At 37.7% G+C, this 14750-nt stretch overlaps 1 protein-coding gene across 8 annotated transcripts in view; it reads left to right on the forward strand.

The window, feature by feature from the left end:
• The window catches only part of ablim3 (actin binding LIM protein family, member 3), a 343093-nt gene that overhangs the window by 85382 nt on the left and 242961 nt on the right, over positions 1 to 14750 (forward strand). For 7 of the 8 annotated variants that reach the window (XM_043703813.1, XM_043703816.1, XM_043703818.1 and 4 more), the window contains exon 2: positions 8453 to 8593. In XM_043703813.1, coding sequence (XP_043559748.1) covers positions 8453 to 8593 — 141 coding nt within the window. The remainder of the gene's footprint in view (positions 1 to 8452; positions 8594 to 14750) is intronic. The other variant, XM_043703815.1, reaches the window with a different exon arrangement.

Here is a 14750-nt window from a genome sequence, read left to right on the forward strand (position 1 = left end):
AAAGGTCCTGGTGATAAAATTGCGGGTGGTGAACGCAAAAGAAAGGCTATAACATTGGAAGATAAGCTAGATATTATAAAGCGTTTTGAGCATAAAGAGAGAATACATGATGAAACTCACTTAATAGGAATGAGAGAGTCTATCTTACACACCATGATGTCCATTACCCCTTCATTAATTATATTTTTAAAAATGTACTGTGTTAGATTTACTTTTGTTTCATTGATAAATATGATCTATACCTTCATTCAGGGTGTGCTATACTTTGTGTTAGACTTTTGGGTGATTTCTGAGCGATCGTGAGTGATATTTTTGCTGGTCTGTCCCTAAGCCCAATTTTCATATAGACCCCATTAATTATAATAAGCAATTTTTTATTAAGTGAGGTTTCCCTGGAACACAACTATGGCGTTATAGGAGAACTACCTGTACTTAATTGTGGAATTTGATCAATAAAATAAGTTGCATGTGTTTTTTTTTCTAATTGGTTTTGCTGCTTCATGTATCATATATTAATCAGGTATAACCTGATTAATAGCATTTTTGAACAGATATATAATTCAAGGTGTATGTTTTTATCTCTTGCTCCTTTGCCACTGTCAATGAAAAACCACAGAAGACCAAAAGGGAACAAGTTGTGTCTGTGAACAAAATACAGATAAATCCATACAGATGGGTAGTATGCTATAATCTATTTCCATGACAATGGGACATGCCTGGTGTGTTCCAAACAGCAATTTACATAAATTAACTCTGAGCTCCTGAGACCCACTTGAATAATTTAAATTTTTGATAAAGTCAGGGAAATTCTTCTTAATTTACTCTTTCTACCAACAAACTCCTTTATTACAAATAGCTTTTACCATCTTTTCAACTGAAACTCAATTAACAATCTAAGCCTTTTACTTAGGTAAGTATAGATTTCCAGTTTCGTCACAAATCTAGAAGTGAGCTATCCATGGCTAAAATCTTCTCTGTTCTAATGCTAACTTCATGAAATAAACACTTTGAACTGTAATTATTGCAGGTTTGTTTACCAGTTCCTAAACCAAGTGTTTCCATTTAACTTATATTTATCTCTTTAATCTCCAAATTGTGGTATTTGCAAACATAAGGATGCTGCCACCAGTCTTTTTTCTTTTAACTTGTTCTAAGCACCTAATTGGTTTACAGTGATTGAGGATCCAGCCACTACTGAGTCTTAACAGGGAGTGGTACTTGTCTTAACAAATATGATTTACTGTATGATACAACTCAGTAGAAGTTATATTAGTTTGTCAGGCATCCTTACTAAGACAATGAGGAGACCTGTGGATAGATATCTGCTCTCCATGTAGTCCTTAGATGTTCTGTCCATGCCTATGCTCGAAATGTCTGCTCTCCTGCTGCTTGGATGCTGTCTGACCAGCTGTGCTTTTCCAGCGCCACACTTTTTGAGTCAGAGATCTGATGCTGTCGATCCGAAGTGACACAATTTGCATACAACTCCCATTCTGGTGCAGTCAACACAAGTAATGTCTTTTCGCTACTTTGTTAAAATGATAGATTAGTTAGTCTTCATTATATATTAATGCGTTTAAGGTTTTTTGCAATTTGGGTGCATTAATATATTCTGCAGAATAAAAATGATTGCAACTTTAGGCTAAGCCCATTGAATCAAATTTCAAGATATGCAGAAAAATGATCATTTACCGCATCTGTAGGAAGTGAGAAGTTTCAAAATTCTGCTCTGGTAATCCAGATTCAAAATTTCAAATTCAAAACTGTTTAGATAGGAAGACATTTTACCTGTTTTGTTCATAAATGGACATTCATGAATTCTGTGACACAAGAACAGAAATTTCTGACAAAAGAAATCTCTGGGAAGAAAACAAAGTTAATGTTTTAGGTCTGCTGCCTATTCTATTTACTTTGCATCTGTGGGACTATCCAAATATCTTACAGTTGCCAGTGTCCAATATTCCACGTTTTCTTGTCTCACTTAGGTGTAGTGGACAGCGAAGAAGGTCACCTGAGAGTACAACAGGATCTTGATCAGATGTTGCCAGGGTTGGAGGATTTGAGCTATAGGGGGAGGTTGATTAGACTGGGGCTGTTTTCCTTGGAATGTTGAAGGTTGAGGGGTGAGGTTATAGAGGTTTATAAAATCATGAGGGGCATGAAAAGGATAAATAGACAAGGTCTTTTCCCTGGGGTGTGGAAGTCCAGAACTGCAGGGCATAGATATAGAGTGAGAGGGGAAAGATATAAAAGAGACCTAAGGGGCAACCTTTTCACATAGAGGGTGGTGCGTGTATGGAACGAGCTGCCAGAGGAAGTGGTGGAGGCTGGTACAATTGCATTATTTAAAAAGCATGTGGAAGGGCATATGAATAGGAAGGGTTTAGAGGGATATGGACCAAGTGCTTGCAAATGGTACTAAATTGGGTTAGGATATCTGTTCAGCACGGATGAGTTGGACTGAAGGGTCTGTTTCTGTGTTGTACATCTCTATGACTCTAACTTGACTTTGTTCGTTCTTTAGGCCATTGTGATTATGACATTCCTATTGGGTTCATCCCAATTGGTGATTAACCCACAATGAAACTCCCCTTATGGGGAGGTGATGGCCTCGTGGTATTATCGCTAGATTATTAATCCAGAGACCCAGGTAATGTTCCATTCCCACCTGGCAGATGGTGGAATTTGAATTCAATAGATATCTGGAATTAAGAGTTTAATAATGACCATGAATCCATTGTCGATTGTCAGGAAAAACCCATCAGGTTCACTAATGTTCTTTAGGGAAGGAAACTGCCATCCTTACCTGGTCAGGTCTACATGTGTATCCAGACCCGCAGCAACATGGTTGACTCTTAACTGCTGTCAGGGCAATAAGGGATGGGCAATAAATGTTGGCCTAGCCAAAGATGCTATCACCTCGTGAATAAATAAAGAAAAAGGAAATTGGTTTCACCCTTCCTCTGTACAACCCCAATAGATATGTAGATAAGATACGGATACTGATAGCCCACTGCTTCTTGAACTATCCATATTAATGCTCCTTATCCATACTTGCCCTTGACCTAAGTGTGGCATTCATGTGCATAATGACACCTGCAATAGTATCTAACCTGCTGCTCCCAGTAAGACTACTCCTTCTTGCAACCATTCTTATATTCCAGTGAACTAAACTGTGGAGGAGTTAACCTCTTTGGTAGGCTAGGGAATTGAGACTGAAAATGTGTTGCTGGAAAAGCGCAGCAGGTCAGGCAGCATCCAAGGAACAGGAGAATCGACGTTTTGGGAATAAGCCCTTCTTCAGGCTTATGCCCGAAACGTCGATTCTCCTGTTCCTTGGATGCTGCCTGACCTGCTGTGCTTTTCCAGCAACACATTTTCAGCTCTGATCTCCAGCATCTGCAGCCCTCACTTTCTCTCTAGGGAATTGAGACTTCAATTTTTTTTGTTAATCTATCAGTAATTCTTATGGCAATAAACCATATGGGGACAAGATACTGTGCTTTTCCAGCAACACATTTTCAGCTCTGATCGCCAGCATCTGCAGCCCTCACTTTCTCTCTAGGGAATTGAGACTTCAATTTTTTTGTTAATCTATCAGTAATTCTTATGGCAATAAACCATATGGGGACAAGATAGACCAGTAGTTTAACAAGACTGAATAAAAGTGAGTATTTTTCTTCAAAAGTAATTTAACTATCTGGACCCATGCTTGCCTCTCCTGTTTTGACTCTTGTTTTGCGGAAAGCTTGTTACTTGCAAGGAGAGGAAGTGGCATGTTGGTAATATTACTTGACTAACATTCAAAGACCTGGGATCACCCTCTGAATTTGAATGCATTTAAATTCAAATCTGGAATAGATAGCCAGTTTCAAGTATTGATGCCATGAAACTGCTATTGATTGTTGTAAAAGCCTGTCTAGTTTACTCATGTACTCTAAGAAGGGAAATTTGCCAACCTTCTCTGGTCAGGCCTTCACGTGACTCCGGACACATAAGCCTCATAAATGGTCCAACGAGCAAGTCAGTAGGAAAGGCAAAAAAACCCTCATTTTGTGAACAGTGCCCAGATCCTATCAATTTTTTTAAGAAACTATTTGAAAGGCTTATTAGCAAACTGTTGTCTGATATGACCACTTCCAGGATCTCATTTGTAGCAAATAATTCATGCAAGATTCTGACAACTGTCTTGGTAATGGTGATATATCACTGCAAACATTTTCCTGAATTCTGATACCTTCTGTTAAATAATGCAGTTTCTAGAACTTTATTTGTTCTCAGCTAAATTAATTATCAAAAGTTTGAATAAAAGTTTCTTCAAAAGTAACTGTGCCTTCTTTTATGTTTTGGCAGTTTACAATGCCATCTACTCAAGGCCCTACTCGAGGCCCTACTGATGTCTAATCATGGGCTTCTGGTCTTCTAAAATTGAGGTCATGACCAAACATTGGGGCTACAAGCTGAGTTTTGGGTCACAGGCTCAGAGGTAACAATACCCAACATGTAACTCCATCCCTCCCATCACTCTCATAGGTCTCCTCTTCCCTACATCCTGCTCACGGTTTTCCCAGTCCTCCACCCTCCTCTCAAAGTTCTCACAGACAAATTTTAGCAATTTTGAATGATTGAAAAGGAATCACAGTCTGAAACTTTTGGGATGTACTGATGTATTTGTTTTTTCAGTTAATGGTTGAATATTTTAGCTTGGATGTCTTTTAAGACGTGTTTCTCCAAAATGTTCAGTCCTGTGTTGTTTGGCCTATCTCTGATATTAAATATTATCTGTGCAATTATGTAGCTTGCCATGTCTTTCTAATGTGACATTTTTTTCTTCTTACTTTAAAGTGTTTAATTCTGCAGTATCTCAATGCTGCAATCTAATGCAATGTCCTCAACCTGTAGGGACTTCTAACATTACTCACAGAACTCCAATAAATTTAATGTCTAGCTGAACCTCTAACTTGGAATGCTCCTTTTAGATTCTGATTTCTAGAAGAAATTTTTACCTGTCAATTAGGGTTAGGTCTTTCTAGTATACATTTTCTTTTTTCCTACCAGATCAGATGTAACGGCTTTAGCTTCAAACACTGTTTCTCCCCTGTTGGCTTTTCACGACTTCCAGTTGATTGCTAATTAATACATCCAGTTGCAAGTGTTGACAATTTGTGTAACTAGCTCTTAATGTAGTAAAGACCATAGAGATATAAATTCACTTTTCTCTTAAGGAAATCTTCTCAATTGAATGGAATTTTCACCATTGTATTGATAGCAATAATGCTAGCGCTGATCACCATGTGGTATGTGTGAGTACAAAGATGTTACCACAAATCTTCTTTCTTTGATTGGGTCTAAGGGCAGCTTTATGTTGGTAGATGATCATCCACTATTGAGTCTTAAAGACAAGATGCTTTTGCTTGAACAATACCTAGTTTATTGCATGATAGCAATCTGGTACTAATTATGTTATTTTGTTCGACCTTGTTAATAAGTCTGTGACGACGTTTTGGCCCAAATGGTAAGGATTTTACAATTCTATGAAATATATGGATTTGGTTGGCATTCCATGAGATCCTAAGATATTTTGCCTTATCCCCTCCCAAACTATTTGATTTCATTTGATTTAATGTAATCACATTTACCTAAGTACAGTGAAAAGTTCTGTTTATTGAGCAGTACAGGCAGATCAGGCAAGCAAGGACATACATATTATAGGGTGCTTAGACAGAGGGAGGCATATACTGTTATAGCTGCACAGGAGGTGCACGAAGCAAGATTACCATTAATAGGATCAACATTATTTGAAGTTAGAGAGGTCCATTCAGCAGTCTAATAAAAGCAGTTTAGCATTATCAAATTGGGTGGAGCTTAATGCAGTCTCCAACATTAAACTTTTCAAAACCATTACCTTAGACAGCAAAACATATGTTATATTCCTAAAACTAAATGATATATCTCCAAAATGCACGAGTAATGGAATCAGACATTCACAACAACAAGGTAAAGAAAGTTAATACAGTTGCATATTTTTATTGCACTATTCCAGGTCTGTAACATAATGTGCATTACCAAGCAAAATATTTGGCATTCTCTTGGGAATTGTGCAGTGTTGTTTTGCACACATATTAGCACTTAAAAATTATTGTTGTATGTCACAAAATGCATTTTTAATTACAGTGCAAACTAAGTTTTGCAGGTCTTGACAAATCCTAGAGTAATGATTAAACAGAATGTTAACTACTGGTTACTTCACAATCAAAATGCTGACTTCATTTGCAATAATTCTTCATGCAAGAAATGTTACACAATTTGTATTGCAGATAAATTAAGTGAGGCTGCAATGAATAACTTAGTGTTAAATCTATGCCATGTTTAATACTTTGAGAAATGGTGGACCTCTTTAATTAGCAATGATGCAGTATGTAATGTAAAAATATAAAAGCTAAGCATGCAAAGGTAAATTTAATTTACATCAGATGCTGTGAGGTGGCCTACTATAATAAACAATGGCTCATTATATTTGAAGTTTTAAACTTTGCTTACAGTCATCCACATGCCAGAAATTTGATATAATGCAATCACTGAGCATAAAAGATAAAAATGGGGAAGACATTTGGCTCAACCTCATGCATCTGTACAAAACAAACCTATAACCTATTACATCATCAAATTTTTTTTAATTATTGCAAGCTTATTTTGATTCTACTGCTCTGACTCTCACAGGTTGAATGTTGTTTATCTGAAAAGCTTCCTGACATAAGACTGAATTTCATTCTGTACGTCCTTGTTCTAACTTCATGTTTTAAGTTTAAATGGAGCTTTAGATTGCTTTTCTTTCCATCATATCTTGTCTTATGCATCTCGGCAAAGTTCCCTCTCGGATGACTTCTTTTAATGCTGAAACTCTGATGCTTAGTCAGATTTCCTCATTCACTTCTCTGGTGCCAGCTAACGCTTTTGGCTTTGTCTGTCCATCACATCCACATAACTTGCCTGTGCCTCATTAATCAAAGCTGGAGAACACAATACTGAAAATTGGTCAGTTTTGTAATGCAACTCTCCAACATGCAGTCTACTCTTGTGATAATTTAGTTCAGTGCTAGCTGCAGTATCTACTGTCTTATGGTGAGTAAATGACTTAAAGATTAATAAAACTGCTGTTCCTACATCCTTATCAATTTCTGTTCTATAAGTTTATATATAGATGTAATGTTTTCTTATGTTCATTTTTCCATGATTAATTTAATCTCTCCATTTTGTGCATTTGATCTTGTTTATGTTGTGACATTTTAGACAAAAGGTTTTGGGATATGCAATTACCATGTAGACTCCAGTTCCTAACTGAGCAATCTCACGAAAATGTAGCAGTAATAGTCACATTACATATGCTGAGTAATTCAAATCTGATCATCCAAATAGAAATATTAAAATGAATTCAATAACTATAGCTTGGATATTACATGCATTCATCAGATGTGTTTTTGACAGGTGGGCAGGTTATAGGCCAGGTGGCGAGCCCATCACCTTCACACCCATCCCTGAGCTCACCTTCATGCTACAGGGAGCACGAGGTTAACGCAGAAACTGGTAGCCCTCCCCACCCTTCCCGTGTAAATAGATAATTGAGTTAATGGGCCATTGGAATGACCCTTCCACTTAACATCAAAATACCTTAATCCCAATCTTTCAATTTCCAACTATTCACTGCAACAAATTAATTGCCTTTTGGCATAAATTCTATAGTCTATCACAAGCATTTAGAGATGTATGATTAATTTGTAAGCAGACTTTGTTCTAGGTGATGTCAAATGATCTGGAACTCTCATTAATCTTCCAGTCACATCCTGATAAAGTAAAATCCCTGCTGTTCTCTGAAGAGTAGACCTGATTGCCATCAAAAAATGTAACATATTTACTCAGACCCCGTGGCATCATTGAGACTCCCAGGATAACAACCTTTTCTTGCATCAGCTGAAACTTGCAAACCTGTTCTCAATAACAAGAACTGATTTAATAATTTAAGGTGCTCATCAACTGTTTCAGCAACTAAGAATAAGTCATCCACCTACCACAACAAATAGTTTGGTGATGAAAAGCTCTCATAATTTATGTCATTCTGTTATGAAAAATAGTAAGATGAGTAAGCAACCACGACAGAAGTTGCTTGACTTTAACCCGTTTTATAGAAGGTAGCAGTAGTGGTTACATTTCAGAAGACAGGGATGTTGAAGGTAATGCACAACTAATGTGACTGCTCCTTTTGGACTACTTGAACTGGAGACAGTACATAGTCTTTTCCTAATTGATATTGATGAAGGGTTCCAACCCAAAACATGGACTTTTCTGCTCCTCCAATGCTGCCTGATCTGCTGTGCCTTGCCAGCTTTTCTTTTATTCAACTCTGACTTCCAGCATCTGCAGTTTTTTTCTAATTGGAATTTTTTTTTTGTTTCAGCAGTACCCTACCAGCAGAATTCGTATAGTCTTGGAGGTGTGCCCACAAGCATACGATGTTACAGATGTGGAGGAGTGTGCAAAGGAGAGGTCGTGCGGGTTCATAATAATCACTTTCATGTCAAGTGTTTTACCTGTCAAGGTAAGTGCTTTATATGCTTTCTTATATCTCAAAATAAATTTAAAACGTTCGCTCATTATTTGAAATAAATCTGCTTCAGCTCCACCTGCTATTTACCTTTCTTAAAACTTCAATTTCATGTTAAAACCTGCTTTATCTCGGGGTTGCTTTCCCACTGGCCACACATGTATGGCTGATCACAAACATATGGCAATTCCAGAACAATTTAATTATAATTCCAATGGAAACAGAATAGGATGGCTGGCCTTAGGAAGAAGACCCATATAATCCTAATGTTAGCTCAGTTAGTTGGATGGCTGGTTTGTGATGCAGACTGATGCCGACAGTAGGATTTTATCCCTGTACTGGCTGTCACCATTAAGCCTCTGTCTTCTCAACCTTAACTTCACCTGAGGCATGATGACCGTCAGATTAAACTCATCTCCAAACATCACTCTCGAATGAGAAAGCATCTTCTGGTCCTTTTGGATTATGGTGAATTCTATGGAGGTACCTCACTGCTTTATCAATGGTAGAGCCTTTATCTAACTCCTGCAAGACTAGTAGTACAGGAGTAGATGAGGGTGTAGGTCTTCTGCAGAAACAGCCACAGTCAGTAAGAAACATAACTGTTCCGCCTCCTGTTTAACTACTGATCCTTTTAAAGCTTTTTCATTTTTTCTACTGGGACATGGGTCCACTGTAACTTCAAGTGGACAAAATGTACAATGCAATTTTTAATATGCTGTAAACCTTGACACTTTATCAGATGAGACATCTAATATGTTGCGAATGTTTCTTTCCAAAGTGTGAACAATAATTATAGCTCAAATATTCCAACTTCACTAGTCATGCTATTCGAATATTTCAACTAATTTAACAATGCACTCCAACATCTGTAATGAAATGAATGATTTGTTCAGCAGATGAAAGTAGTTCACTTCATAATAGTCACTTAGGCAGGATGGATATTTTTTCTCATGAGTATGGTATTGCCTGTCATCAGGCATATGTATCCTCACTTAATTTGTGCTTCATCTGAGATGTAAACATCAAAATCAAATTCACTGCTTCTACATAGTGTTTTCAGTGCTTTGAAGAATGACACCTATTCGGGGTCATCAGTTTTTACATTAAAGACGTGTACCTTCCCTTTTCACGTGGTACACCTAACTGGTACCCTCTGTTTGAATGAGAATTAGTTGATTTTCTGATGAGTAGCAAACATGAGCAAAATGCTTGGGTTTTTCTTGACTGTTTGTCATGAGCAGGATACTTTATCCAGTGTGGTAAGAACTGTCAAAATGGAACCATTCTTTGTACAAGTTGTAACTCTTATTTATGAGACTGCTTTTGTTGCATTGTTGGTGCTTTCCAATCACGTTATTCTTAATTAACTCAATGGATGAGGGCATATTAGTTGCCCTTGAGAAGGTGGTGGTGAGCTTCCTTCTTGAACCACTGCAGTCCATTTGGCTTAGGTGTATTGACAATGTTGTTAGGGAGGGAGTTCCAGGATTTTGATCCAGCAATACAGAAGGAACAGTGATATATTTCTAGGTTAAGATGATGAGTGATGTGAGGAAAAGTTGCGAGTGGTGGTGTTCCAAAGTATCATCTACCATTGTCCTCCTAGATGGTAGTAATTGTGAGTTTGATATATGATTAATGAGACAGTGGTCACAGGAGTTTGATGGTTACTGTTGGCAGCCACAAAATTAGTAGCTCTGGACTCTGAAAGTGATAGGAATCTTGCTAACTTGGATAGCTTTCTGGCTTTTTTTTGTTTTTCTTTCCTTTTTTATTGAGTTTCAATGTAATTGACTAGAAAGATGACCATCAGTTAGTTAGCTCTCTTCTACTTCATCAAGACTAAACACATACATGGTAACAGCTTAGCAGGACTTCTTCACTCTGTAGGAATGACCCCAACCTTCATTTGTTCACAGTTTCAATACAATCCTGCTGTCATGTTAATATTTCTGTTCAAGGCCTATTGCAGTTTTCCAGTGAAATCCATTCACAAGTTAAAGGAATAGCATCTCATTTTCTGCTAAGGCACCTTACAGCCTTCTGGACTCAACAATGAGTCCAGCAAATTTACATCATAAACTCTGTGTTTCATTTTGATGACACCCAGTTCCTTCAGGATCCTCCTGTCCCCATCCTGGGTGTTTGCTGTCAGCAGAGGTGACCTATTTTTTACTATTCACTCCTAACATTAACAGCTATTTTGCACCTACATTTATTGTTTTTCAACTATTATCATTCCCTTTGCCTTTTGCTCTGGGCACCCTCACCATTTATAGAACATAGAACATAGACCAATATAGCGCAGTACAGGCCTTTCGGCCCTCGATGTTGTGCTGACCTGTGAACTATTCTCAGCTCATCTCCCTACACTATCCCCTTATCATCCATGTGCTTATCCAAGGATGTTTAAATCTCCCTAATGTGGCTGAGTTAACTACATTGGCAGGTAGGACATTCCACGCTCTTACCACTCTCTGAGTAAAGAGAGTAAACTTGGTTAACTTTGTGCTCATAATTAATCATCTCCTGCTCTATTTCATTGGGATCACATAGCCAGCCCTATAGTATCCAGGAGTAAAGTTCCACTTATTTCTCCTACTTAACCAACAGCAAAAAAACATCAGTTTTCCAAGCCCGTTCAGTTCCAATGGCTCTATGTTAACTCTGTTACTGTCTTCACAGGTGCTGCCAGACTTGCTATTTTATGCATCACTTTTTATTTGTATTTCAATTAGTTCTGCTTTGGTTTCCTATTTGACATGTTTAAATTCACCATAATCACATTTGGTTATTAATTGCCTCAGCTGTATTCAATATTTAGCCATTGCCTCAGTTTTTTTTGCTTAATGCAACAGAAGACAACTGTTTTGTGTTTTCTATTTTTTATTGGACAGGGAGTGGGTGGTTAGTACAGTTTTTTTTTAATTGACTCTGTCATTCTGCTCAGGTGTAAGTACCTCTGAAATATTTTCTAATTCTTCCTGGAGAAATGAAGGTTTTTATTTTTTTTTGTCATCTGTGATTGCAAAACCTACTCTGAAACTTTGCATCCACTATTGCCAGTGTTGGAATAAGAGATGATGGTTCTAATACACAACAAAGGTGGTAGACTGAGCATAGACAATGCTATATTCAGCAGTAAAATAGTGTTAATGCATGATCAAAGATCAGAGAAAACATTCTTTCAAAGAAAAATATATTCATATGATTGATTCAAGATTAATTTTCATTTGATGAGATGGTTATTCGGTGAGATCAGTATGTGCGTATCTAAGGCACCCTAAGTCTGTCCCTAAATCTCCCAACAGAAAATTCTTTCTGCAGAAAAAAGATCTTCCAAAGGTTTCATAGCTAAAGCAACGTTTCCTATTTTTCACCATCATCATTGCGATTATGAAGTTCTTGGGTGGAAAGAATGAGATTCAGCCAAAAACAATAATAAAGATAAGAGTTGCAGGTGTTGTTAAAATATGGATCCTTTTAAATCACTTTTCAATCCATCTGCTGGTAAATCTGTGCCTTATAGATGCAAGTGGACAAAATGCACAATGTAACTTACAGTGTGCTTTTGTAGTGTTGCAAGGTTCTATACTAATAAGCCATTCAGCTGAGCAGATCATTGGCTGAGATGCTGGGTGAAGCCAGGTTTACAAACTCACGATATGATGGAAAGGTGACCATGTGGAATTGAAGGCCTTGACTTCACCTCCACCTTGCTGTGAAGTCAGGTTTGTTTATATGCTTTTGATAAACCTGTGATTTGTGGGAGCACCTGGCAACCAGTACTACAGTTTACAGCCCCATTCTGTGGTCCTATTCGAGGTTATCAAGGTTTTAACAGGAAAAGCCAGGGTAAATAAACTATTTCTGGTAGTTGGGGATTCTGAAACTAGGAGGCATATTCTGAGAATTAAGGCCAGCTTGTTTTGGAGAGATGGTAGGAAGTACTTCTGCACACAAGGGGTGGTAGTTGTTTGGAACTCTCTTCCAAAAATGGCAGTTGTTGCTGGACGAGTTGTTAATTTTAAATCTGAGATAGATAGATTTTTGTTCAGCAAAGGTTTTAAGGGATATGGGCCAAAGACGGGCATACGGAGTTAGGCCACAGATCTGCCATTGAATGGGGGAACAGGCTCGAGGGGCTGAATAGCCTACTCCTGTCCTAAAAGGGAAACTTGCCCAACCTCATAACTTTTTGTAAAGGGCAAACAGCAGAGATTCCTGCTAGCTTACTGGGGATTCTGCAGATTTTCACCTCCTCGAAAATTGGAGGACATATATTGGATTGATTGACATGGCATTTAACTGTTGATGTGCAGAGCCACAGTGTCATTAAAGTTATCTCAGCAGATCCACCAAGCTGTCAGCTGGGATTATTGGATTTATTAGAACCAGTCACCATTTAATTGCAATCTGATAGGCTTTTACTTTTACGTTATTGTAGACTGAGCAAAACTCACACGAATATACCAACTGCCTACTACATCATAAAACCCAATGTAAGACCACCTAATTACTGTATACCAGTGTAAACACTGGTTTATAAGATATCTGGTTCATAGGTATGTAACAATTGAACAGTTATGATGCTAGCTGATGGTAATACTGAATAAATCAAATCCCAAAATTAAAATTATCAACCAAATTATACTGTACAAGAACTATTTGAAGTAAACTTATTACAAATACCAGAATTAAAGATTCAAGACTTTTCCCCTCAACAACACCATTAAAGATACTCAAACCTCAATGAAGGGACATTGTATCTCCATTTTGAAGTTTCTTGTTCAGTTGGCATGATTGTAAATGTATTCTTTTCAGAAGATTTCTGTGTTCACTTGAAGTTGTATTTTTAGTTAATATCTCTTTCTAAGATCCTTAAGCAACCTACTAACACAACTCACTTTATTCTTAATGTTCTTCTTAAATTTTGTCTTCCACAGCTTTCTGATTTTGAAGCTTTCCTATTACTGACATTAAGCTACTCAGGAATTTTCTTCTGTCCTGATTGCTTTGGTGAATGCTAAACTGCAGTGCTCCTGTTACAGGCTATTTCTCTCTAAATGACTACATGTCTCTGAAACAAACCTGCAAAAACTGCCTTTCAAAAGAAGCTTTTCGGTCTAACATTTTCTGTGTCATAAGACACCGTATTGCTAAGCCCTTCTCCCCTTGTTAGTATTACACTGAACTATTTACCCTGGGGGGAGGTGAGGGGTGTGTGGAAGATCAAAACAAAGGCACTTTAAAAAGGAGGAAGAGAGACAATGGTAGAGATCACATGGTCAGAGGAAAAAAAACCTACACTGCTAACTGACACACCTGTGAATCTTCACAGCTACTGTCTTTGCTGTTTGAGATCAAGAATCTCAGGACATCGGAGTGTGTCTAAGAAAAATTAACAGACAGCAAAATTCACTGTTGTCCTAGGAGGAACCTGTATGGGATAGCTCTTAGCATAGGAGAAGATAAGTGCATAGTTCTTAAAATGTAACCTTGCAATTAATCGACATTAGAGAGTAGAGTGAGTTTTTTTTGGTTATATGTTTTATTGAGATCTGTCTCTTGATTAAATTTTAAAAATATATAACATCGGTAACAAGTTAGCCTTGAGCAGTATTTTCACAGCAGTAAGATGGTGTTACTTTCTGAACCTGTTAGATTGTTAAGGATTATTAGTTTGAGAATCTCCAACTACCGGAAATAGTTTATTTACCCTGTCTTTTCCTGTTAACACCTTGAAGACTCGAATAGGACAACAGAATGGGGCTGTAATCTGTAGTATTTGTTGCCAGGTCCTGTTGGATGTGGGAGATTAAGCAGAGTTTCCATGTTACTGATGATTATGTCTGCAGGAAGTGTCTTTAGTTGCGAATCCTATCAGATTACATGCATCAGTTGGAGCAGCAGTTAAAGACAATGAGGAATTTACAGGAGCGGGGGGGTATGATGGATGATAGCTATAGGAAGGGAGAAACACCACAGATACAGTCAGGTAGATGGTTACTGCCAGGAAAGGTAGGAGAGGGAGGCAAGTAGTGCAGGAGTGTCCTGTGGCTATCCCTGTCTCAAACAAGTATGTTGTTTTGGAAAATGAAGGGGGTGATGGACTTTCAGGGTAATGTAGCATGAACAGCCAAGTTTC

The sequence above is a fragment of the Chiloscyllium plagiosum genome, chromosome 14 (assembly GCF_004010195.1).
Source record: "Chiloscyllium plagiosum isolate BGI_BamShark_2017 chromosome 14, ASM401019v2, whole genome shotgun sequence".
NCBI lineage: Eukaryota > Metazoa > Chordata > Chondrichthyes > Orectolobiformes > Hemiscylliidae > Chiloscyllium > Chiloscyllium plagiosum.